This window comes from Neltuma alba, unplaced genomic scaffold (assembly GCF_004799145.2).
Source record: "Neltuma alba isolate B1F8T4 unplaced genomic scaffold, ASM479914v2 tig00012918_pilon, whole genome shotgun sequence".
Taxonomy (NCBI): Eukaryota; Viridiplantae; Streptophyta; class Magnoliopsida; order Fabales; family Fabaceae; genus Neltuma; species Neltuma alba.
Window position 1 is genome coordinate 1 of NW_021637285.1, and position 22,423 is coordinate 22,423.

A 22,423-nucleotide genomic window follows, 5' to 3' on the forward strand; every position below is an offset into this window, starting at 1 on the left:
TTGCATTATCACATAACCCTCAGTCCAATCAGTCTCAAAATGCCATGGGGAGGCCTTTGTTGCCCAATCATACAGTGCCATCACAACCATTTGCACAAACTGCTAATGTCTCCCTGGTTAGGCCGACGCATGCTGGTGCTGGCCACTTGCATGGAAATCAGAATATGATTGTTGGGCCCAATAATCAAGTACAGGCCTCTTCGGATCTGCTGTCCAGATCTTCAGATCCATATGGCAAACAAGGTGCTCTCAATGAGAAAAAATCTGATTCTGCTTCTGGAATACCTGGTAAAAGCGTGAAGGATGTGGATAAAATGCCTTTATCAGAATCAGAAGTAAAAATTGGAAAAGAAATTAAGCAAGATGAAGTTGCGAATGAGCAAAATGGTGAAGGTGTGCAGCCTGGGCAGACAACAGGCATGAATGCCAGTGCACTAGGAAATGCTAATGTGTTGAACAAAAATTCTGTGAAGGAAGAGGCTGCTGGAAGTAGTTGGCAGCCTTTAAATGGAGATAAATCAGGTGATGCGGTATCTGGGGTTCAGAGCAATACTGTCAATGACCATTCTGGTGTGAAAGACAAGGAGATTCAAGATGATCATCGGCTGAATGATTCACAACCTGGTAAGCAGCAGAATGATGATATGCCCACTTCAAAACCTCCTTTGGATGCTGATAATGCTGCCTCAGCTGTCGCCCAAACCCCTGGTACTCCTCAAGGTCCTGGGGTTAATGAACACAGAAATATAACTCCACTTGGTCATGGGCAGTCTGGTGGATGTCAGCTTTCTCGCCCAGATCTCTTTGCTGATCAGGGCAAGTATCGTAGCCCTGCCGGCCAAAGTTTTCTGGCTCATTCTAGTGGAATTCCAAGTCGATACAACCAAGGTCAAGCACCTTTTCATCTTGGTGCATCCAATTTGCCAAGTGTTGAATCCGGTGTAAGGCCACAGTTTGGTACTGGAGATGTGCGTGGTGGAACAACAATTTTACCACCACATGCTTCTGAATCCTACCCGCATCCAAGGCCTGGTTACTTTAATGGTCCCCATGGTGTTGGATCAGATGAAGAAAGGTTCAAGCCTTTCCCCATTCCTGGCCAACACAATATTGAACGAAGAGAGTTTGAAGGTGATCTCAAGAGGTTCCCTGCGCCTTATGCAGATGCTGAGCCCATTTCAAAATATGGGGGCCATTCTACAGGTCCACATAATAGAGGTTCCCATGAGTTAAATTATAGCAGTGGGTCAAAGTTGAATCCTGCAGATGGTGTTACCTCAAGATTGTTTCCTCCCCCTTTTTCTTTAAATGATGTTGGAGATAGACCAATTGCTTTCCATGATGATGCCATGGTGAAATCTGATACTCATCGCAGTGATTATCTTGGAATAGGTTCAAGACATGGGATGCATCACATGGATGGTCCAACTTCGCGAAGTCCTATTGGTGAACATGCTGAAATGTATTTGGGGAGAGCTGGTGTCCATTCTGTTGGTATTGCTAGTAAGTCAAGCGTGTATGACTTTGATGGAAGAGATCCACGTCATTTTGGTGACTCATTTGGCAGTGCATTCCGTGATAGTAGATTTTCTAATTTGCCGAGCCATTTTCATAGAGGTGAGTTTGAGGGTCCTGGTAGCATGCGAGTTGGTGAACATCCAAGGGGTGAATTCATTGGTCAAGATGACTTTACTGGGCATTTTCGGAGGGGTGATCGTTTGGGTCCTCATAACATGCCAAGACATTTGCCATTTGGGGAGCCTCTTGGTTTTGGTGCCCCTGCTGGTCATGTGCGAGCTGCTGAACTTGGTGGTCGTCACAGTTTTGAATCTTTCAATAGAGGTAACAGATCGGGTCACCCGCGGCTTGGTGAGCCTGGGTTTAGGAGCAGCTTTTCCTTTCCAGGGTTTCCTAATGATGGTGGACTAATAACGGTTAAGTATTGACTCATTATATATTTATTTTCTGCCCATTGTACTTGAAGAATGATTAAGACTCGAGCTATAAAGTTGGGTCAATTTAAATTTTAATATTTTTGAAACTTTTAAGATTTCTTCCCCTTGCTATTTATATATACCTTTGTGCGTGTTTTCTTTTGTGTTTTTCAGGGAGATATTGGATCCTTTGATAATCCGAAGAGAAGGAAGGCAAGCATGGGGTGGTGTCGGATATGTAAAGTTGACTGTGAAACTGTTGAAGGGTTGGACATGCATTCTCAAACAATGGAGCACCAGAGGATGGCCGTGGATATGGTTAAAAGCATCAAACAGAATGCTAAAAAACAAAAATTGTAAGTTTATTTTCTGATTGTTAGAGTAATGACAACAATAATCTCTAACAGTTGTCATTTTGGAGACAACGATTTCTTTGATTCTTCTAGAAAACTTAAATTTTCCTTGGGAAGATAAACCCCTTTATTGCTTTGTAATGTGATTTATTCACTAATTTTTGTAGAACACCTAGTGAACAATCCTCAATTGAAGATGGGAGCAAGTCAAGAAATGCTAGCTTTGAGGGCCGTGGAAATAAGCACTGAGCTGTAGGGGTTTGCTGCAACTCTAGTCTTGTGTCTCACTTGTGCACTTCTCATCAAAAGATGTTCCTGTGGCATTATTGCATTTAGCAATACTCATCTCTCTATGCCATTTTCTAGTTGAGGTGGTTTATGTTACTTTTGTCATTTCAGGTTGCTGCCATGTTAATGGGGATGGTTTTTGGATCTGGAGTACTGTGGCAGTTAAGTTTAACGGCTTTTGAATTTGAAATCTATAATTTGAAACTAGGATAGTTTTCTCGATTTGTTATAGCAAAGAGTTTCTACCTTCTCGTTTTGCGTATGATGAGGTACAATTTTTCTAGATAGCAATTATGCCCTATCTTTATAGCTGCTCCATGATAATTTCACGTTTATTGTAACTGAATATTCTAGTCTAGATTGTCTTGTTCCTTGATGCAAAGTTTGAATCTTCAGATTTTCTATGCTTATGACTGCACCATGTGTAATTATTTGAGTAATTGGATATCTGATAATAGAATGTTACCCTGTTGTAGACTGCAGTACACTCATTCATAAAGGGTTCTTAAATTGCATCATAATTGTCAAATTAAGCCTTAGAAACCTACCAAGGAATTTGAATTTATCCACCGGATCATTTGGAGAATAAATTTGATGATGCAAATTTGCTTCGGAATTCTTACTAACAGGATTTCCATAACGAGCTGCATAATTACAAAAGTAGAATTGGTTTCATACTGTCAAGTCGTACTCTCAATTTAGTTCAATTCAGTTGTTAGCAATAGATAAAACACCTGATATTTAGCTAACGACTACTTAACACGTGTTAAAATGGAAAGGAGGAATCCAAAATTTTAAAATTTGTTTCTTTTCTACGAAGAGGGATTTCCTTGGTGACTTGAAAGGAACAGGATTTGACCGAATCCTTTAGAAACATGGTGATTGACAGCGAATTTTCCATCTAAAATCTTCCTAGATTTCAACCTATGTATACACGTGGAACCTGATAAACTTGCTTAGGTGGGGATGAACTGAAACATGGATCACCATTTCAGGAGAATCAATATTTGCCCCTGTTTTCATAGGAAAAGCATTCACTAGGTTTATCTGGAGACTTTTCCCTCCTAGTAATGAGAATTTTCTTTTTTTCCTTTGTGAGAGATGCGACTGTTTTCTTATTCCCTATATAATATGATCACACAATTCTTTAATGCCCCTCCTAATTGTTGGAGGTAAGGTGGAATTCTTTATCGTTTTAAAAACTCATAATTAACTGTTCTACACCAAACTGAATATCAGAAGTTTATGATTTATCCTGCCCTTCTATTTCTTTCCTGATTAGCCATCCAACAAGAAGTTTGTCCTTTTCCATTCCTTATTATTGGTTGCCTTTTTCTTTTCATGCCTTCCTATTCGAGGCTTTTTATACTTTGCTAGACTTTTTAAATTGGGTCGCTAGACCTTATTGTGATCCTGTGTAGTTCTTCAATTGGACTGCAATATGTAAATGAAGGTTTACAATTGTTAAACACTCCAGATTTTTAATAATTTTGGACTCTATTGTTACTTAGCCTCGATGTTGTAATTCTGCTGCCAACAATTTTGATATTTTTATCAATGACAAGACTAGTCTTAGCATTCTTGTTGCTAAGGAGAACGGTGTTGTGTGCCAGATTGGAGTGCCATGTAGTGGTACTTCCATCGGATGTGTGAGGGTTTTGGAGTAGTCATTGGTCAATTTGGAGTAAACAATAAAACAACAATAAGGATGCCTGTGATTGTTTGTTTGAAGCATGAAGTAGAAGAATTGTGTGCCTTAAGTTTTGGAGTATTTGTTGCGTTTGAGCAATATGAACTACTTTTCTTGTAAATAGTGCAATATTATATTGGTGCAGTGCTGTGTTGTTGTTGTTGTAGAGCAATGTGTTCTGATGCTTCGTTTGAAGGAGTTTAAATGGAATAGTGGCTGGGTGAATCAATTGGTTTTAACAGATGTTTGTTAACTAGGAGACTTAGGCCACATCAATCTTCGATGCAATGTGACGCAATGTGACATCAGCTGTTAGCTTTTGATGGTTCTTTGGAAAGTATAGTTGTGAGTGATGTTACAAATTACATTCATTTAGGTTAAAGCTTGGAGAAGTCATTTTTTAAAGTAATATTGGGAAGAAAATGAAACAAATATACTGGTCAAAATAGGATGCGTTCCCCAAGTAAAAGTCACCTTTAGTGCATTTCTGTCCTTTCATTAATTTGAATTGCATACCAAAATTTCTAAGTTAGCTATGCTTTTTGATGTGATGTAAGTAAATTTTTTTTTATTTGTGGTAAAATTTCTTTTCTATAATAGATTTTGAATTCATCCTATCTTTGTTCGGGGGAGCAGACAACAAAAGGCTGAAACTTCAGTGGAACAATTTACCTGGTCGTCTTTGTATGTGCTGTGGTAAGAATTTGCTGGTAGCCAACTTACAACCTAGTGTTGAATTCTATGCTTGGTGAAATTTTTTGGCGCTTTCCTTTTGCCTTTTTCAACAAGTTATTGCATAGTTCGTACTCAAGGCTAAATTGCTGGAGTTGAAAGCCTGATATTAGTATTATTTATGAAGACTGCAATAACAAAAAATACTTGTGTGGTTTTTATGTAATCTTTTACATGATTGGGATCTAAATTAGCTGAGGTGAACGCGTTTGTCTAAGCCAAACCCGAAGCCTGACAGAAACAATTGGTTTTAATGATTATAAGTGGGCTAATATCTCTGGTTTGAACTTGCTTGGGTTATTAATCAAAGAAAGGTGAGCGGGATTTTATCAGTGAAAAAAAAGAGGGGGGGGGGTTAGGGGGTGGGGATGAGTGATCTGAAAGTGTGTTGGTGTATTTTTTATGACTTGGAACTTGGAAGTAGTACAGGGTCCTTCATATAGAATGGTAAAACATACTAACAGACAAAATACTCTTAAATATTATGAAAGGACACAACAGCCTAACAGACTTGAATTCCTTCAACACCTGTCAATTCGAAGCACTCTTCTACAACTCATATGCACCTAGATGAGTTCTGAATTCATCAAGAACAGTGCTTGGGGTTCCCTTTGTGATTGTTGCATATTGTGATGCAACAACCACAGATCTTTACAAATGAGAATTTTCCAACAAATCAGTACCTTGCTTTCTTGACTTCAACCCAGAAGCCACATGATTGGAAATGCCCATCGCATTTTTCTTGTCATCCCTTTCAGAGGGTCTTTCACATACTTGATCTGTAACAGCTTAATTGAGCCATCCTTTTGAGGGCCTTCACTTCAATACCTTGAAAATAGCTAAGTGAGCCAAGATATTCGATGAAAATCCCCTTCCCAGCTTTTCAATCGTATCTTTAATTCATTGATCTGTGGAACCTGTGATGAGTATGTCATCCGCTTAAACCAAAACGTAAGTTGCATCAGTAGGTGTGACTCTAAATGAAAATTAACGGTCACGTTTGCTCAGCTGAAACTTGTATTTAATCAAGGCAGCACCCAATCTTTCAAACCAAGGGCTTGTTTCAGGCCATATATAGCCTCATTGAGTCTACCCAGTAATTGATTGTTGCTGCTTTCAAAGCCTGGGGCTTGTTGCATATAATCTTCCTCTTGCAACAGTCCTTTGAGGAAAGCATTATTCCCATCAATTTATGAAAAAGGCCATCCTCTAGTGTGAGCTATAAGGACAAGACTTTATAACTGGACCGAATGCTCCTTTGTAATCGTGCCCCCCTGAAACCCTTTTGTAACCACGTGGACGTCTAGCAATTGAGCCATCAACATTTTTCTTGATTTTGAACGCCTTTATACATCCTACTGCTTCTCTTCCAGGTGCTAAATTTACTAGTTACTGGGCATCATTGTTCATTAGTGCTTTATACTCTCCTTCCATAGCTTTCTTCAACTGAGGAGTATTGGGGGCGTCAATAACAGAGTTAGGTTCTGTTCTTCAAATACCCTTTCAATTTCCTGACATGGAGCAAGTAACAAGATTGATAAAACATTGTGAGAAGTCCCTGGGCTGCTGTGAGACAAATCTGAACTATTACAACGTTAACTTGTACACTGTACAACTCCGGAGGCTAATCTATTTGATTCCTCTCATTCATTTGTTGATTGCTGAACAGAAGAGGAGCTTTGCATGCCTGATTGGTGTGAATCATGATTTCTGGATGTCTGATTTTTTGAAAAGTCCAGAGCTGCTGCTTCTGTTAGGTTCTGATTCTGAATATTTGGAGCCTGAAAAGTTAGGATAATTTGAAAAAGGAAACTAACTATTGTACCAGGCTCTTGTTCACTGGTTGTTGAACAAGTGCTTCGATTTAATTACTTCTACACTCCTTAACAAAATTCAGCTACATACTATGAGCAAGGTTTCTATTTTTGCCTGTTGGAACTGGTGCTTCAACAACTGACCGAGTTTGTGGAGTGGGGGTGAGTCATATGCTTTCTGTTTTATGGCTGTAAATCACTGTTTTGACATGATTTTTTTTTTTATGTTGAATGATCATAATGGAATCCTTCTAGCGCAATGCTTGTGATAACCTTTGTATTGGTCTGATGTGATAGAATGTTCTAGTTTTGCTTTTCATGCTATCATGTTGGAAATAACATTTAGGGTGTCAGCTAGTTTTTTTGACTCACAAGGAGAGAATATATCCTGATGGTATAGTGGTGTTAGATAAAATGGAGTAATTAATTTGTCTCCTGTTATTCCCATGTTGTTGAATTTCACGTACTATTGCTAAAATCTCATTTTGCTAGTTAAGATTTTGTATCATCTTTCAATATTTTGATCACTGTCTTTTGGGCTCTAATTGAATCTGAGGTATGCTTATTTGCAATTATGGGCTTCAATCTGTCCCTCGCCATATATTTTTTATTCAGGTTTGCGCCTTTTAATACTTAATTTTTGTTACTAGACTCTATTTGAACTGTGAAAAATATCCTGTTGCCTTCGCGAAATATATGTTATTGGCCCATTGGTTCAAATATTTATTGAGTCTATCATTTGTTGACTGCCCAAGTTGTGTAGTCTGATGTTAGTGCCGAGTGCCCATGATTTATTTTTTTGCTGTACAACTGTGTAATATAGTAAACAAATGTCTGGATCAAAGTTCTTTCCCTTGCAATTTGCCATGATTCTACAATTAGTTTTACTCACTCAGAACTTCAGAAGCGAAGGTTATATTCTAAAATCATAGAAAAGCCTTATTTTTATATGGTTATCAAATTAAGGATTACCTCTAGTTAGGCATGCCTTTAGTTAACTGGCCTGGAAATCTGTAATCAGTCAAACAAGAGATCAACTTTTTATAAAATTGGCTAATAGCTAGAAGAATCGCTCTTACTGTTATTGCGTAGCTCCTCAAATAGACTTGGAGCGTGACATCAAACCCTTCGAGAGCCTTGCAGTAGTTACTGGAAACTTTGGAAATAGCTGGAATGCTGGTTAATTGGATGCAATGGGCTAAAGAGAAATGATTGCACCATCTGATGCTTTAGTGATGTGTTAGGGTTTTAGATGTTATACAGATAGTTGCAGGGAAATATGCGTCTAAGCTCTACCATTATCTGAGTAAGAAACAAGTTTAGGAACATCTAATTCAAAATTTTTGCATGCCTAGGTAACAATTTTTTCTTTCTCTGTGAAAAGGATGCATTTAGTAGACCAGGTCATGTTTAGCAAATATATAATCCCTTGATATGTATGAAAATCAGTAGTGTCATGAGGGTATATAGTCCGGTCCTTGGCGATGGGAAAGCAATTTAGAAGATAATTTAGCAGGATTATATCTCATTTTACACTAAAATGAATCGCTTGTGAAGTTGAAATTGATAATAGATAGGATTTTGTCAATCGTACAAGTCTACCTAAATATTGGGTTGGAACATCGGTTTAAAGAAGCATTAGCATAACTCAAGGCGGGGCCAAAGCAAGTTTTGCATGACCAAAAGAAAATTGCTCAGGTGATTGTGTGGCCCCTCATGTGCGAGGTATTATTCCATTATATATTCAGATCTAACATATTATTTTGAAGTTGGGAAAGAATTTTTTTGCAAGGAGCATGTGAATGAAGAATCTTGCTTGTTTGGGCATTCTGTGGTGTGTCGTATCATTTGTGATGTGGCCGGTGCAAATTTATCATTGTTTTATTCTGCTACCGGAATTGATGTAAGTATGCTGAACGATGGTGAATGTGATGCTTAATTGAGAGCAACGGGAGATGTGTGTTATTGTAAATTGCTGATTCCCCGTGTCTCCGACGGACAGTCATTAGCATGCCGGTGGATAAAGTTAAGCGAAGGGGTGTGAAGAGGAAACTACATAGTACATACGGAGTACTTTCGCTATGTTTCGAGTAATAAGAAGTTGAGGTGTTAAGCAACCTGCTGCCCAAGGAGTTGCCATTCTCCATCACCTGAACTTGCTACAGCCGTGTCTCCCACAATTTTCTCTTTTGCTATCAAAAATAATAGTCAGTAGTCACTTAATGCAGATTTGAATCTCCTCGAGGGACACTCAGATCAAAAAAATAAAATAAAGAAAAAATAGCGATATTTACCCTAAAGGGCCCCCTTTTTCTGTTGTAATTGTATTTTCAGTGACAAAAAACAATGGCAGTGTAATTTTCTGGCCTTGTTTAATGTTACATTACTCCATTCATGTTTTCCACCTCCACTTTCACATGCTGAATGTTAATCGTTCTTCTTTTTACCTTTTATTCCTCCGCAATGTATAATGGGCTCCAGGTGTTCTGCAGGGGCAAAATTTCTTTTTTGAAAAAAAAAAAGATCTCACGGCAACCTTGGAATTAGGGTGCAACGGTCATGCTATGGAGAAATGGAAACGTCGATTTCTCTACTATTATTTTGGGTTCTAATTATAAAAACTAATTGATTAATTTGAGGAGATTAAAAAAATAAGTTAGTTATCTGTAATAAATAGGTGTTTTTTTAAAATATTCTTGCTAATCAAATGTGTTGGTTAGAAATACTATTAGTAGAAGAATTATTTGGAAAAAAATGTATAAATACGAGAGATAAAGTGGATTAGGGTCTTATAATTATGATCAAATTAAAAGTCAAACGAGGTCTTATATTAAGGACCGGAGATAGTAGTATATTGTGGAGACATATATTGAAAATACTAGAGGCCCCACAGTGATGAATTCTAAATAATTTTGACCATTTAATTGTCAAATGTCCATCTTATCTACAAAATTTAACTACACGCGTACTTTGCGGGCAAATAAAAACTAGGTCTTGTTGTTTTAAAAAAGAAACTATGTTTAATGTGTATATATAATTGTAATATTTTATCTTTGGGGGAGCTGGACAATAAAGGATAATTTATTCTTGATTTCTTTGGTACATTTTTTTGGCCAGCAATTTCTTCCATATATACTATCTCCAATTTTTAATATAAAAGCTTATTTAATTTTTAATTTGATCTTAACTATAAAATCTCAATCTACTTTGTCTTTTATACTTATCCACTTTTTTCAAAGTAGTTCTTGTAATAGTTATACATGTTAAGGTTTCCATCAAATGATAATTCTAGCTAATATACATGATTAGCAAGGATATTTTAGACAAAACAATACTTATTTATTATAAATAACTGACTTAACTAATTTTTTTAATTTCTCCAAATTAGTCAATTAGGCCTTATATTAAGAACCAAAGATATTACATCTTAAAATTGTTAGTAGTTACTGCTTTAGGAGGAGTATTTAATCATTACAATAGAGCCTAGAGATTGCAAACCTTTTTAATAAGGAATCCTAGTAAAAGGCGGCAAAAATTGCAAAGTGATTGCTAAGGATTACGTGACAACGCAAGGTGTTAGTCCTTGATCTTGGTGTACCTATTGGTGGCAATTAAAGGATTGGAAGCTGGAGATTTTCAAGAAAAATATTTTAAAAGAAAAGGTTTGGGAGTCACATGAAAATGCTTCTTTAATAATTATTTGCTAAGGATATGGTCATACTATTTTTTAATTCAAATGAAACACGTCTGATCAAATTTACAACTTTTTTCGTTATAGGAGATTTTTTGTGCCAATAAGCTATAGGACTATTGGTGATGTGATCCTAAATTTTTCTTTTGTGGTCCTACGTTGTGCTTTGCAGCATGCAAAGCGGCCCGTTTCAGTTGCGTTTAAAACGCCGGCGTTTAGTTCTCACACCTGGTGCGTAGGCATCCACGCACGGAATCCAAATCCGGGAAAGTAAGAAGTGAGTTTGGGCAGCAGCCGCCGAAGGGAGGAGAGGAGTGATCTCAGCTTGGCAGGGAAGCGAAGGCACCAGAATGGGGACTGCTCTTGCTAGGACACCCCAATCTCTTCGAAACTCTCATTTCGTCAGATTCTCATTCAGCCTCTTCAGAAACTTGACCTCTGCTTCGTCTTCGGCTTCTTCTGCTTCTCAGAACCCTACATCCTCCAAGAAATCCAAGAAAAGAAAGAAGAACTTTTTCGAGGTCGCTCAGTTCTTGCCTAGCTGGGGAATCGGATACCACATGGCCAAGACTCACTGGACTGACGTCTCTTACGAAATCACCAAAATCAATCTCTACAAGGTCTTTTTCTCCCTTTGAACTTTACCCTTCTCCACCAAATGCACCTTTGCATTGTTTTGTTCAGTGGCTTACATTATATGTCTCTACCGCTTTTGCAGGATGGAAGGCATGGCAAGGCATGGGGCGTAGTTCATAAAAATGGTCAGTCCTAAGTTTCCTACCAGCACTTTATTCAAATAATTGTTGGTCCCCACCCCCTCTTTCGCTATTGTCATCTTAGTTTTGCCTATCATACTGGTAAAACGATTATCTCTGCCAGTACATAAGTGGATCCTGACAATCGTTGAAGTCAGTAATTATATGCTGCACTACCATCCTTCAATGGGACTATAGGTCAAGATCGCCTTTCTGATGGATGAATTGTCCCATTGTCAGTGATTATGGCTCTGCAACCTCATTTTCTCAGAGATATTGTTAGGGCTGGGGAGTTTTCCATCTCTCGTGTTCAAGAATTTAATCGCATTTGTATAATGTGTCTCGTAACTTTTTGTTCCTTATATAATCTTTCTTGCTACATGGTAGTATTTACAGTTCGTACCATTAGCAATGTCTCTCAATCTCTTTAGTGCAATCTATAAACCACAGAGAAATAACTGAATGGATGATGAGTATATAACTTTTGAACTCCTTTTGGCTAATATTACATTCGTTACTAATGCTGTTTCATTCTCCCCTGGGAAGCTTTATATTCATCCAGACTTAATCGGTTGAATTGATGCTTAGTTGAGTTTATTTCTGTTGCTTATGGGTTTGACTTTGAGTAAGGTGCTAGTTCAAGTTATTTTCTTCTTTAATTTTTTTGATAAAAAGTCAAAGTTATTTTTCTACCATAAAGTATATTACGTGAATGCTGAAGGAAAAGATGGCAAGAGTTATGTCTGGTTATTCTACCTTAAAAAGAATATTTTGTATAATTTTTTTTGGGGGGGGGGGGGGGAAGCGATGCACTTGGCTATTCAATGATCGCATTGCATTGAAGCAGGCGTGTTTTCATACAAGCGTGTTCACTTTAGTATTCAATTTCTGAAATCTTCGGCAGAATAACGAAGTGGTTAGTGTAAAGACATTTTGATTGTGATGCGCTTCTTGCTAGATAATGTCATCTTGTTTGAGAAAACTCCCGAGGTGTATTTTTGTGACTCTTTTGAAAAAATAAAATCGTTAAACTAGATCAAGAGCATCTTATCACAGGTCTCGCTCTGAAGACATAACTTTGTGATGGAAACATTCCTATGTGCGAACTTAGTTGATTGTCCGTGTTATTCAGCTTTTCTTATTCGTTACAACATATTGCAGGCTTGCCTGCGGCAGACTCGCCAAAGAAGATTAGTGGAGTTCACAAACGATGCTGGAGATACATTAAAAATGTAGTAAAATCATCGGAAAGCTGTCCAAACTCAACCGGTTCAGCAGACAATGGCCAGAAAGTTGAAACCCTAGCAAGCTGATATATTCCTTTTGCTTTACAGACTACAGCTGGGGGCATTCCTTGAATCTGCGACAATGCTTGATATTATGCATAACATGTTTAGGCATTTTATGACCTCTTGGTATCACAAAAATTTTCATTGGCTTAGTGGTGTATTGTGACGAACACAATGCAGTCAGTGCGTATGAATCTACCGAGATATGAAATTGAAGTTGTTCCTATCAATTCCATTTCGGTTCTGGGAGGTTGATATGTTTCCCAAATATTTCTCGGGGATATCAAAACGAAAAGGAATGCAGAATATTGGGCTTCAAAATTAGGCCCATGCATTTTTTTATCCTCGTACAGCTCAAAACTATATGAACTTTTTTAAAATAAATGACGTCTTATCGCCCTCGAGAATTTTGCGGCCGAAAAGAGAGTTTTGGACACTTGGCCCACTAATCCTTGGCCTGGGAGTATTTCAATTTGTTTGAAAAATAATGTGAAATTAGACCAGCAATTCAATGTCTTTGATGAAAAGCAATTCGAAAAATATTAAAAAAGACGATGGTCTCAAGACCCAGTTGATTAAGAACCCTTGCGGCCCATTACATAAACGGCCAACCCAACAACGGGTCGTTTAAAATCAGGGTCAAAATGACCAGTCACTTTGGCATAATCTCTACGGACCCCACAACCCCCTGCCCCGCAGAATGACACAGGTCATCATTTGAAGTGTCCTTTAGCTGAGGCCGAAGTGGTCTGCTAAGCGATGCGTAGCTACGTAAAATGTGTTTATTAGTGATTTTTAAATGCTAATCCAAGCATCGAATCACTGGGTTTTTGTGACACTTCGTTCATTTTAACATCGGATCTCGTCCGTTTACTGGTTAAGTGGTTATGTTACCATCTGCACTGTAATTTACTCCTTAACCCTTTGTGAATCTCTAGGGTTTTGGCGCACTTCATTTTGACCTCTGCTATCAAATTTGGGGACCCTGGACACTAGTTCTGTTAGATCCAACTCGTTCTCGAATTTCAGGCCTTTGTTTCTTATTTCGGCGTGTTCGCGTGCAAGTACTCGAAATTTCCTTTGGTCTTGCTCTACCCTTCATTCTTATCCACTGAATTTGTCTGATTTCTTGTTAATTTTTAGGGTGCGATGGCTGCCAACAACAACATGCCTTCGACTTTGGATAAAGAACAGGCAGGTTCCCCCCCCCCCCTTTTAAAACATTTTGTTGGTTTTTCCGATAGAGGAAAGAATTCCAGTGCTCCTTCCTATTCTGGTTAGCATTTTTTGTTGCCCTCATTCATAATTTGAAGTCATGTCGACAATGTGATCATTAATTATTATTTTCGTCTCTCAAGGGAATTAATAGATGTTTACGGAATCTTCTTTGTGTCTGTGGGTACAGTCTGTTGGTTTATTTGGCGCCATAGCATTTCAGATTAAAGTTTTGTTTAGCCTGGTTAATTTGTTCGATATGTTTTGCATGTACTTGAATATGTTGTATATGATATTGATGCAGATATTTGGAATGGCCGAAAAGGAGATGGAATATAGAGTTGAATTATTTAATAAGTAGGTTTCCTGCTCTATGAAACTCGGTTTTCCGCAAATTTCTGTCGCATTTTTTTCTTTAGATTAAATAAATTATCCTTCAAGGGTTTGTGGAAACCAGATTACTCATTTGTAACGGTTTTCAATTACACGAGGCGGACGTGGGCTTTTTTTCCTATGGTTAATCATTTGTTTGCGTCAGTTGCATAATTTTTCCTATGGTTAATCATGTGTTGTTTTTCCTGAGCAGGTTGACCGGTACTTGTTTCAGCAAGTGTGTTGAAAACAAGTAAGATAACTCGTAATTGAAACATCATAATCATAATGTGTCCTTAAAAGGAATTGTCATCTGCATTCTGCAGCAGCATTCTAAGGATAATGGTCTAAACTCTAATGATCTATAATGGTTTATCACTTTATCTTAATAGGTACAAGGAGTCTGAGCTAAACATGGGTGAGAATAGTTGCATTGACCGCTGTGTTTCAAAATACTGGCATGTAAGATGCTCCCTGTCTCCTTTCGGATTTTAGGTTGCTTTACCCATTAGTTATTCATTTTCCCCAGTCTTCTAATGCTGGTGATATTGTTTATATCCAAGGATAGTTCCTCGTGTTTGAGAATGCAATCCTAGTTGTGCTGTAATTGAAATTTCTCATTGTCCAAATTCCACTGGCATTGCATTTTGTTTAATACATTTATATATAAATCTGTTGCTGGTCAGGTGACTAATCTGGTTGGTCAGCTGCTTGGTTCTGGACCTTCTGGTAGGCCTCCGATGTGATCAAAGCCGGCTCTGTTATATTCTGCGATTTCTTACGCCTGAGCTGGATCAATCGACTGCCGAATATAGAAATACTGCGGATGGTCTTTATTCTTGTATCTGTCTTATTTTGAAAAGGATCCCTCTTCTGTGATGAATTTGAGATGGTTTAGCTTTGTAAACAATTCACGAGTTTGTATTTAGTTCATTTGATGGATTTTTGGCTTGATATCAGTTAGTCATACATCTTTCTTCCAAGCCTTTGGGTGATCACGAAATCATAGAAATCACGTCAAGTCAGCGGAGGCAAGCAATAATGGACCTATCAATAATTTGATAGATTTGCCTTGGTTGCAATTACTGTTTCAAACGGCTGTATCAACTGGCTTATCACTGAACTTGGAATAGAGTTGAAACTGAGGCAAAATAACTTACCTATCAATAATTTGACTGGATCCAGAAAAGGGGTTAGCTTCTGAAGAACATGAGCAATTTGAGATTCAAAGCATTTAAAGAGGGGGAAAAGCACCAATGAAATGATAATTGGCGGAGTCATGAGGGTGTTGCCAATTGTAGAAGCTACCGGAAAGATGCATACATACAATTAATACTTGTAAATTTTCCTTGATAAATAAGGGGAACATGAAGAAAGGAAAACGACTATACACTTTCAATTTTTATGCTTTCTGGTTTCCAGCATTGTGCCATCTTTAAGGCTTTCCTGTGCATCATTGTCCATTCCAAGGCTGAAGAGGGCAGCCGCTTGAAGATAAAAGGCAGTGTGCCACGTGGGTGATACTGACTGGGCTTGCATGGCGTCTCCAAGAGCTTCTTGAGCCATGTCATTCATCAAGTAACATAAGCAGCGCCTGGCATACACAGTTGGCGACACCATAGTCCCTACGTCAATGAACTACACACAAAACATGCACCAACATTTTCTGTTTTAGAACAAGGGGAAATAAAATGTGATCATATCTTAATTCATTAAATCTGATAACTAAACCTACTTTTATAAGACGCATTTTAGTAAATGATGGAAATCAGTTTTCCATGTGATTCAGTATTTCACCAGATTTCATAAACGATAATCTTGTCGAGTTTTTCCTTTTCTTTACTTTTAGTCCATTGTTAACAAAAATTAAAATCCAAAAGTTTCCATCATCTGTGAACATTGACATTTTGACTTCCTTGCATTTCTGGCTATCTTACTTGTGTATAGTAGTCAATGGCCGTAGAGAAGTCTTTGGCACGAAAAGCAGAATCTCCTTGCTTCTTAGAATTCAAAGTTTCTTGTATTTGATTCGTCCACATTTGGAATGAAAGCTGTGATACAGAAAAAAGGATAGAAAACCACTGATGTCACGGAGAAATCGAATGTCAATGGAAATCAAGCTTACAGCAACAAATTTGGGGAAGCACACAGACTTGGATGACAAATGGCAAGTCCTCATGACGAAGAAAGTTGAATCGCATTAAAGTTGTCATGAATAAGATAGTGCTCTTAAACCACATGTCATGGCTATAACCAAAGGAAGGTGATGTTGAACAATTTGTTCATCATATGAAGAAAAAATATCTGGGAATTCATCAAATATTGAAGCTGAGAAGCAATAAAATTGGGTTAAATCACGTGTTTAAGAGTTGGGATGGACAAAATGCCCAAGCCAATACCTATAGGAATTCTGAAGGGTATTTTAACTAAGGGTTCGGATTCAGTTAGTGTTATAACAGCCTCGCCTCAAGAACACCCATAATGTGCGCATGTGTGCACTAATCATCAATATAACATATTAAAATATATCAAAAAGAATAATATATTCAGAAATGCAAAATAAATACCCTACAGATAGCATTATATGGGTTTTAAATAATACTAATGGTGGTTTGAGTCATGTTCCTCTTTTTGTGCATGATTTTTCATATGAACATTTTATGTAAATGAGTCCCAACTCGAGAAACTTGAGGTAAATGGATTAGGTTTAAGGATAAAAGAATTCATTGGGGATGGGGAGTATTTTACCCATTAAATATGGTCCAAAGATGGAGACTATAGTATTCTACCCATGATCATCCCCATAAAAGAAGCACATAAAAAGTACAGTACGTAAAAATGAGTCACAAGTAGTACATTTGGCACCAAGAACACTTTTTGTTAGTGTAGCCAAAGAAGCAATCATTAACAAGGGAAAAGAAAAGAAAAGCCACTCACAGCATTCTCGTGATAGAATTATACCAAAGGAACAGAAATCATGGAAACCACTGACTACCTCATTTGCAACATCTTCATCATCCTTGTACCCAACCTTTTCCAAAATTTCATGTATTGCAGTGAGGTCTCTTCTATAACAAGCTTCGCCAAAAGGTGTCAATGAAACCGTTTCCCTTGTTGATGCAATCCCATCTGGTATACCCATCAAAACTTTTGATGGTACCTGGTAAATAGCACATGATGTAAACCATATGCATTTCCCATACGTCCACTGGCATCACTATCGTGCGCAGGTCTATATAGTAAACCTAAACATTGAATCACTTGCAATAGAACTTGAGACTGCAAAACAAGGGAAGAAGGAAACGCTTACAGAAGTTTCTTTCTGAAGAGGAGCTAGAGCAGTTACAAGTGACTTGGCATTAGGCCTCTCGCGAGGTTCATACTGTAAACAACGTGAAGCTAATCTCACTAGTTCAGTTCCATCATCACTTGAAAAATGGCCTTCCAAACATGAATCAATGAGCGGCAAAAAGTTTTTCCCTCGTATAAGATCAAGTGCCTGCATGTAAATGGATTATGTCCCCTAGTTTGGATATAAGCATTTTAACAGTAAGCTCCAATCATATACCAAATCCGACAACATATGTTGAATGAGCCACATCCATGTAATTGCAAATCCAGTAAAATTCAATCGCAGGTATGTCAAAACTAAGCAAAGAACCACATTGTATCAAAAAGAAAAGAAAATAGAAGAAGCAAGCATACATGACTTGGTGGAATATGTTTGCCACTGAGAAGATCAAGCAAAAGGGTGCCAAAACTGTATATAACACTTTCTGGGGTAATCCTTCCTGCCAAATTCAAACATATGTTTAGCTCAGTTAAATAATTATAGTCAGAATGCCTGCAAAAATTTCAATGGGCACTCCCATTATCCCCAACTAGGAATTACAAGCCCAAATGCTTAGACACCTCAAGATGACAGAGTACAAGATCAGCTATAAGCTTTTCTTTGTCAGTTATTACCTGTCCTCAAGTACTCTGGAGGGGTGAAGGCTAAGTTTGTACTATAACTCTTGCCATCTCTGCTGTTCTTCATGAGTCCAAAACAGGAGAGTCTGGGGTTGCCGTCCTGTCCACCATTGATCCCAGGTAAGAAATAGTTGACAAAACACAATGATTTAAACGATCAAGATTTTTTTAAAAAAAAAAAAAGAAAGAAAGAAAAAGAAACTTAATTACCTGATCAAACAGAATTCTATAAGCATTAAGATCGTGGTACAATGCCCTTCCTCTGCTACTGCAGTATTCCAAAGCTTGTGCTAAGTAAAAGGCCACTCTCAATCTCATTGCCCATTTCATGGGCTGGGTCTCCCCTGTCAGAGTAGTTCATTCAAATTACAAATTATGGATTTTCATCAGCGAGAATACCTAAGAAACGAAGCCAACTAGAAAGGAATAAAGGGAAGACGAAGATTACTTAAATTGGTTTCTCTCTTTGCTTCTTAAAGAAAATGCTTTATGTTAGCCAATCATTATCTCAATGCTTAACTATCTTACTAATAACTTGCATTACCTAGTTAATTATTGTTAGATTGGACTTCTCCCTACAACTGGCTTCTGATGAGCAATAATAGCAACCAATAAAACTAAATCAGCAAGCCACCTTGCATTCTAAACAACTACAAGAGAAGAGCAACTTAAGTGATGAATATGAAATAAATAATTAAAAATTACAATGAAAAAGGTGTTTGGAGAGAGTTTCATTGGGCATAAACTCAGCAACAAGCAGTCTCTCTTCCCCTTCGCAGCAACACCCAATCAAGTTGGCTAATCGCTCATTCCGCAGCTGCCCCACTGCTCGTGCTTCCTCCTGCAAGATAGACCAGCCACAGCAAACATAAATTTCCACTCGCAAAGATGGGTAGCACCATTCATATACATGCATGGTCCACCATAAGAGAAGTTCTAAACCATAAAAACATGGGTGGAAGCAGAAGGCACGAACCAGGAATTGTCGAGAATCAGGCCAAGCCGACCGGTTGAAGCGCTTCACAGCAACCCACCCGTCATCTTCAAGCTTTCCTTTATAGACAACATTGGGAGCTTTTTCGCCGTGCTCTGACACAATGTTATCGGGTGAAAATCCTAAAGTGGCACTTCTCAGCTGATCCAAGCTATATTCTATGATTCCAGGCTTCTCATTCTTGTTCCCATCATCTGCACCCCAGTTCGAAATTTCAGTGAAAGGAAAAGAGGTAAAACCAGTTAGCATTTTTGGTTTTTCCCCCAGAGAATGAACAGTGAGAAAACCTCACCATTGTCAGACAAATCATGAAGATTGGATTTGATATTAGAGGACCACCAGCATAGTGAGAATTTCGAGCAGCGACCTCCCATTGGTGAATATGCAATTCCTCAAAAACTTCGTGGAGGAGACTAGAGTGTGGAGACGAATAGGGATAAGGCGGAAATGATGAAGAGAAGGGAAGTGAACAACTAGGAACCTCGGGTATACTTGGGGGAAGAGAAAGTAGACGAGAAAGAATCCTCCTTTGAGATCCAAGGGTTTGTGCCTAAACTTAAGAATCACTCCCAGCACACCACCTCTTCATCATTCCCTTTTCTTCCAGCTTTCCTTCTCTCCTGTAGCCTGCACTGGGTTCTCTACTACTTAGTACTCTACTATATCTATTATTTTGAGAAAATATATATTCATTAATTATTTGATATTGAACTGTGTGTGTTTTTAATTCCTTCTTTTATTTTCGGCCTGATAAGCTTCCCCAAGACATCCCATCCCATTCCCACGCTTGCCTCTGAGCCCACCACTGACAACATATGCCACGAGGTGGAAGCGGTGTTGACAATCTGGCTCTCCCTGGCTTTTATTGCTATTTCTCCTCCCTAATTGTCTATTCTGTGGATCAATTGCCCCGCGAACATGGCATGTGGAGAGTTCAAATTGTCGAAATATCTTTACTTTTTTAATTTTTAAAACTACATATAAAAATTAGTGTGAATATATTAAAAAAAAAAATACTCCGCCTCAATTCTGTGAGATGTTTTATAGCACTTTCTGGTGTTTCTATTTGTGAGATGTTTTACCAAATTTATTCTGTAAAATACTTTTTTAAAAGGTCCTACATTTGAGTGCTAAAAAAAAAAAAAGGTCCCACATTTGGGTAATTAATTATCTTATTACCTAAAATACTTCAAAATCACTTACATGAACTAATTTCTTGTCTTCCAAAAAAAACAAAACAAGGTGTGTACTAAATCGATCAACTAGAGATTACAGAACTAAATTGTAATAACTGAGAACACTTGACACTTTAATTTATGAGATCAAGCTAAACTAAAAATTAGATTGTAATAATTGAGAACACTTGACACTTTAATTTATGAGACCAAGCTAAACTAAAAATCAGCTGACTGACCGTAAGCCTGTAACATTTCTATCATCTCTTTGAGCGGTTTATAATCATACTACTCCCGATCTTTAATATAAGAGTTAATTGATTGATTTGAGTATATTAAAAAAACTAATTAAGTTAGTTATTTGTAATAAATAGGTGTTGTCTTTCCTAAAATATCCTTTCTAATCAAGTATATTCGCTAGAATTATCATTATTACAAGAACTACTTTAGAAAAAAATAGATAAATATGGGAGACAAAGTGAACTGAAGTCTTATAATTGGGACCAAGGTAAAAACCAAACAAACTACTCGTCTGGTTCTAAATATAAGACTCTAATTTATACTATAAAAATAGGTTTATATTTAGAATCAGAGAAAGTATTATATTGAGTAGCGGAGTGAGTATATCAGGTCTAAAATTGATGGGGAAGGACACCCACCAGCAACACCTGTTCATTTATTGATGGAAGAAGAAAGAATAATGATAAGGTGGAAGGTGCTAATGGGGTGGTTAATTTTACAGGTATGGGATGAAGTGAATGAATTGGAATCAGGGGTGAGCTTAAAAGCATGATGAACACCAACTTGAGAAGATCCAAAGATGAAAATGAGATATCGGGTGGACCAATTATGAGGGGGGGGGGGGGGGGGGAACAAATAATGCACATCTTTTTTAGGGATCTATGTGGTGTCACGGCCAAGCCTTTCTTCATCACAGCCTTTTTTTAAAAGCCTCACTCACCTGGTGGTGGTCCTATTTCCCCCAATCATTCACACACGTCTTCTTATTCTGCGATTTAAGTTACAATACAAACCCCATCCATCCCACGTCCCTGACCCTTATTTCTCTTATTTATCACTATATCCAACCAAAAATATAAAAAGACAACAGTCTGTAGATTTGTTACTAATTAAAATTGGCCCAAGATTTGAGCAGACACTCCGGATACTGGCGGGGATCTGCCACCCAAATCTCCAACACGACTCAATCACCCATCTCAATATGTACCCTTTTCTCGCATCATTTGATTCTTCAACTTTACACATTCCCAGTTTAGTCTCTGCAAATATACTTGTTTAGTGTCGTCTGAAAGACGGAAAAAGGCCTTGTTCAGCGACTGCAAAGGTCAGAGAGATATGATATATCGACAAACTCGTATTAATAATTAGTAAAGTTTCATAAAAGGGCTAGAAGAGGAGCGGCTGATGAGGGAGAGTGGGGGAAAAGGAAACAACATTGTGAGAAGCGGAGGCAGGGGAGCAGAGGAGCTTTGAGTGTTGAAGATGAGAGTACGGAGTGGGGAAAATTTATGGTATCAGTGAAAAAGGGACCTTTTTTCCATGGGAAAGCAACCCATGGAAAGTCCCTCGTGTTACAACTACTTTTCCCATTTCATCCTTCTCAACTCATATCCCTTCGTACTCGCAGAGAATGTTAACGAAAAATAACTTCTTAAAAAATAACAATTCAGGAATCAGGACCAAAAAAATTAACGTCACATCAAAAATTTTCATTTTTAAAATTTTTTTAAAAAAACATAATTTTTTTTCAAGATGGGAGTATTAAAAACTGTAGCGTGATACATTTTTGGTTTGAGATTACTTGCGTACTAATCGAAATCTTAACTGTCATTCTGGAAAAGGCTTATTAGAGTAGAGCAGCCGCATCGTTGGTAATTAATAATTAATAATTAGCCTCGTGGTAACATCAATTGGCTCAAGTGGGCATCACGTGCCTTCATCCTCCGCTCACCTGCAATTAATGAAGTTAACAAAGAAAAGCCCAACACCCTACCAATCCTGCATAGAGGACGTGTTACGTTAAAAGAGGAAGAAAGAAACGAGACATTGGGGTTGTTTCATCACAAGGTGGGAATACACTTGTACTGCTGTGAAGATAATAGAAAAGAATTCACTCGTAGTAGTCAGT

At 37.8% G+C, this 22,423-nt stretch overlaps 4 protein-coding genes across 14 annotated transcripts; 3 read left to right on the top strand and 1 right to left on the bottom strand.

The window, feature by feature from the left end:
- The first annotated feature begins 6 nt into the window (after positions 1-6).
- On the top strand, positions 7-9,221 carry LOC114732557 (uncharacterized). Of its 7 annotated transcripts, none has more exons than XR_003738999.1 (7): positions 7-1,934; positions 2,109-2,290; positions 2,455-2,545; positions 2,687-2,736; positions 4,866-4,961; positions 8,604-8,714; positions 8,814-9,221. XR_003738999.1 is itself a non-coding variant. In XM_028919850.1 (4 exons), the coding sequence occupies exons 1-3, from the start codon at positions 45-47 to the stop codon at positions 2,534-2,536; spliced, it is 2,154 nt and encodes a 717-aa protein (XP_028775683.1). In that variant the 5' UTR covers positions 7-44; the 3' UTR covers positions 2,537-2,545; positions 2,687-3,032. The 7 variants fall into 7 exon arrangements, 3 of the variants coding, with proteins under 3 accessions (XP_028775683.1, XP_028775682.1, XP_028775681.1); XR_003738996.1 differs by having other exon boundaries at positions 2,455-2,539; XR_003738998.1 differs by having other exon boundaries at positions 2,455-2,539; positions 4,902-4,961.
- Positions 9,222-10,739: 1,518 nt separating this feature from the next.
- Positions 10,740-12,930, top strand: LOC114732559 (uncharacterized). Its single transcript, XM_028919852.1, has 3 exons — positions 10,740-11,122; positions 11,221-11,263; positions 12,419-12,930. The coding sequence occupies exons 1-3, from the start codon at positions 10,853-10,855 to the stop codon at positions 12,568-12,570; spliced, it is 465 nt and encodes a 154-aa protein (XP_028775685.1). The 5' UTR covers positions 10,740-10,852; the 3' UTR covers positions 12,571-12,930.
- Positions 12,931-13,365: 435 nt separating this feature from the next.
- On the top strand, positions 13,366-15,116 carry LOC114732560 (mitochondrial import inner membrane translocase subunit TIM10-like). Of its 5 annotated transcripts, none has more exons than XM_028919855.1 (6): positions 13,366-13,450; positions 13,690-13,740; positions 14,066-14,118; positions 14,348-14,386; positions 14,526-14,595; positions 14,820-15,116. In XM_028919855.1, the coding sequence occupies exons 2-6, from the start codon at positions 13,696-13,698 to the stop codon at positions 14,877-14,879; spliced, it is 267 nt and encodes an 88-aa protein (XP_028775688.1). In that variant the 5' UTR covers positions 13,366-13,450; positions 13,690-13,695; the 3' UTR covers positions 14,880-15,116. The 5 variants fall into 5 exon arrangements, with proteins under 5 accessions (XP_028775688.1, XP_028775690.1, XP_028775686.1 ...); XM_028919857.1 differs by lacking the exon at positions 13,366-13,450 and adding an exon at positions 13,458-13,610 and having other exon boundaries at positions 14,526-14,628; XM_028919853.1 differs by lacking the exon at positions 13,366-13,450 and adding an exon at positions 13,458-13,610.
- Positions 15,117-15,331: 215 nt separating this feature from the next.
- LOC114732558 (serine/threonine-protein kinase BSK5) lies at positions 15,332-19,726 on the bottom strand. The gene is made up of 10 exons (XM_028919851.1): positions 19,392-19,726; positions 19,082-19,293; positions 18,811-18,946; positions 18,316-18,449; positions 18,100-18,205; positions 17,839-17,924; positions 17,444-17,632; positions 17,129-17,293; positions 16,071-16,184; positions 15,332-15,771 (listed from the first exon to the last, which is right to left on the bottom strand). The coding sequence occupies exons 1-10, from the start codon at positions 19,471-19,473 to the stop codon at positions 15,529-15,531; spliced, it is 1,467 nt and encodes a 488-aa protein (XP_028775684.1). The 5' UTR covers positions 19,474-19,726; the 3' UTR covers positions 15,332-15,528.
- Between the last annotated feature and the right edge of the window lie 2,697 nt (positions 19,727-22,423).

Excerpts from the sequence above, each read along its gene's own strand:
- LOC114732560 (XM_028919855.1), top strand. The coding sequence starts at position 13,696 with ATGGCTGCCAACAACAACATGCCTTCGACTTTGGATAAAGAACAG. Across the intron at positions 14,119-14,347 it reads AGAGTTGAATTATTTAATAA|GTTGACCGGTACTTGTTTCA; the intron begins GTAGGTTTCCTG and ends TTTCCTGAGCAG. Across the intron at positions 14,596-14,819 it reads GTGTTTCAAAATACTGGCAT|GTGACTAATCTGGTTGGTCA; the intron begins GTAAGATGCTCC and ends GTTGCTGGTCAG.
- LOC114732557 (XM_028919848.1), top strand. The coding sequence starts at position 45 with ATGGGGAGGCCTTTGTTGCCCAATCATACAGTGCCATCACAACCATTT. Across the intron at positions 1,935-2,108 it reads ATGATGGTGGACTAATAACG|GGAGATATTGGATCCTTTGA; the intron begins GTTAAGTATTGA and ends TGTGTTTTTCAG. Across the intron at positions 2,291-2,454 it reads AATGCTAAAAAACAAAAATT|AACACCTAGTGAACAATCCT; the intron begins GTAAGTTTATTT and ends TAATTTTTGTAG.
- LOC114732558 (XM_028919851.1), bottom strand. The coding sequence starts at position 19,473 with ATGGGAGGTCGCTGCTCGAAATTCTCACTATGCTGGTGGTCCTCTAAT. Across the intron at positions 19,294-19,391 it reads TCATGATTTGTCTGACAATG|ATGATGGGAACAAGAATGAG; the intron begins GTGAGGTTTTCT and ends ACTGGGGTGCAG. Across the intron at positions 17,925-18,099 it reads TCCAGAGTACTTGAGGACAG|GAAGGATTACCCCAGAAAGT; the intron begins GTAATAACTGAC and ends TGAATTTGGCAG.
- LOC114732559 (XM_028919852.1), top strand. The coding sequence starts at position 10,853 with ATGGGGACTGCTCTTGCTAGGACACCCCAATCTCTTCGAAACTCTCAT. Across the intron at positions 11,123-11,220 it reads CCAAAATCAATCTCTACAAG|GATGGAAGGCATGGCAAGGC; the intron begins GTCTTTTTCTCC and ends CCGCTTTTGCAG. Across the intron at positions 11,264-12,418 it reads GGGCGTAGTTCATAAAAATG|GCTTGCCTGCGGCAGACTCG; the intron begins GTCAGTCCTAAG and ends AACATATTGCAG.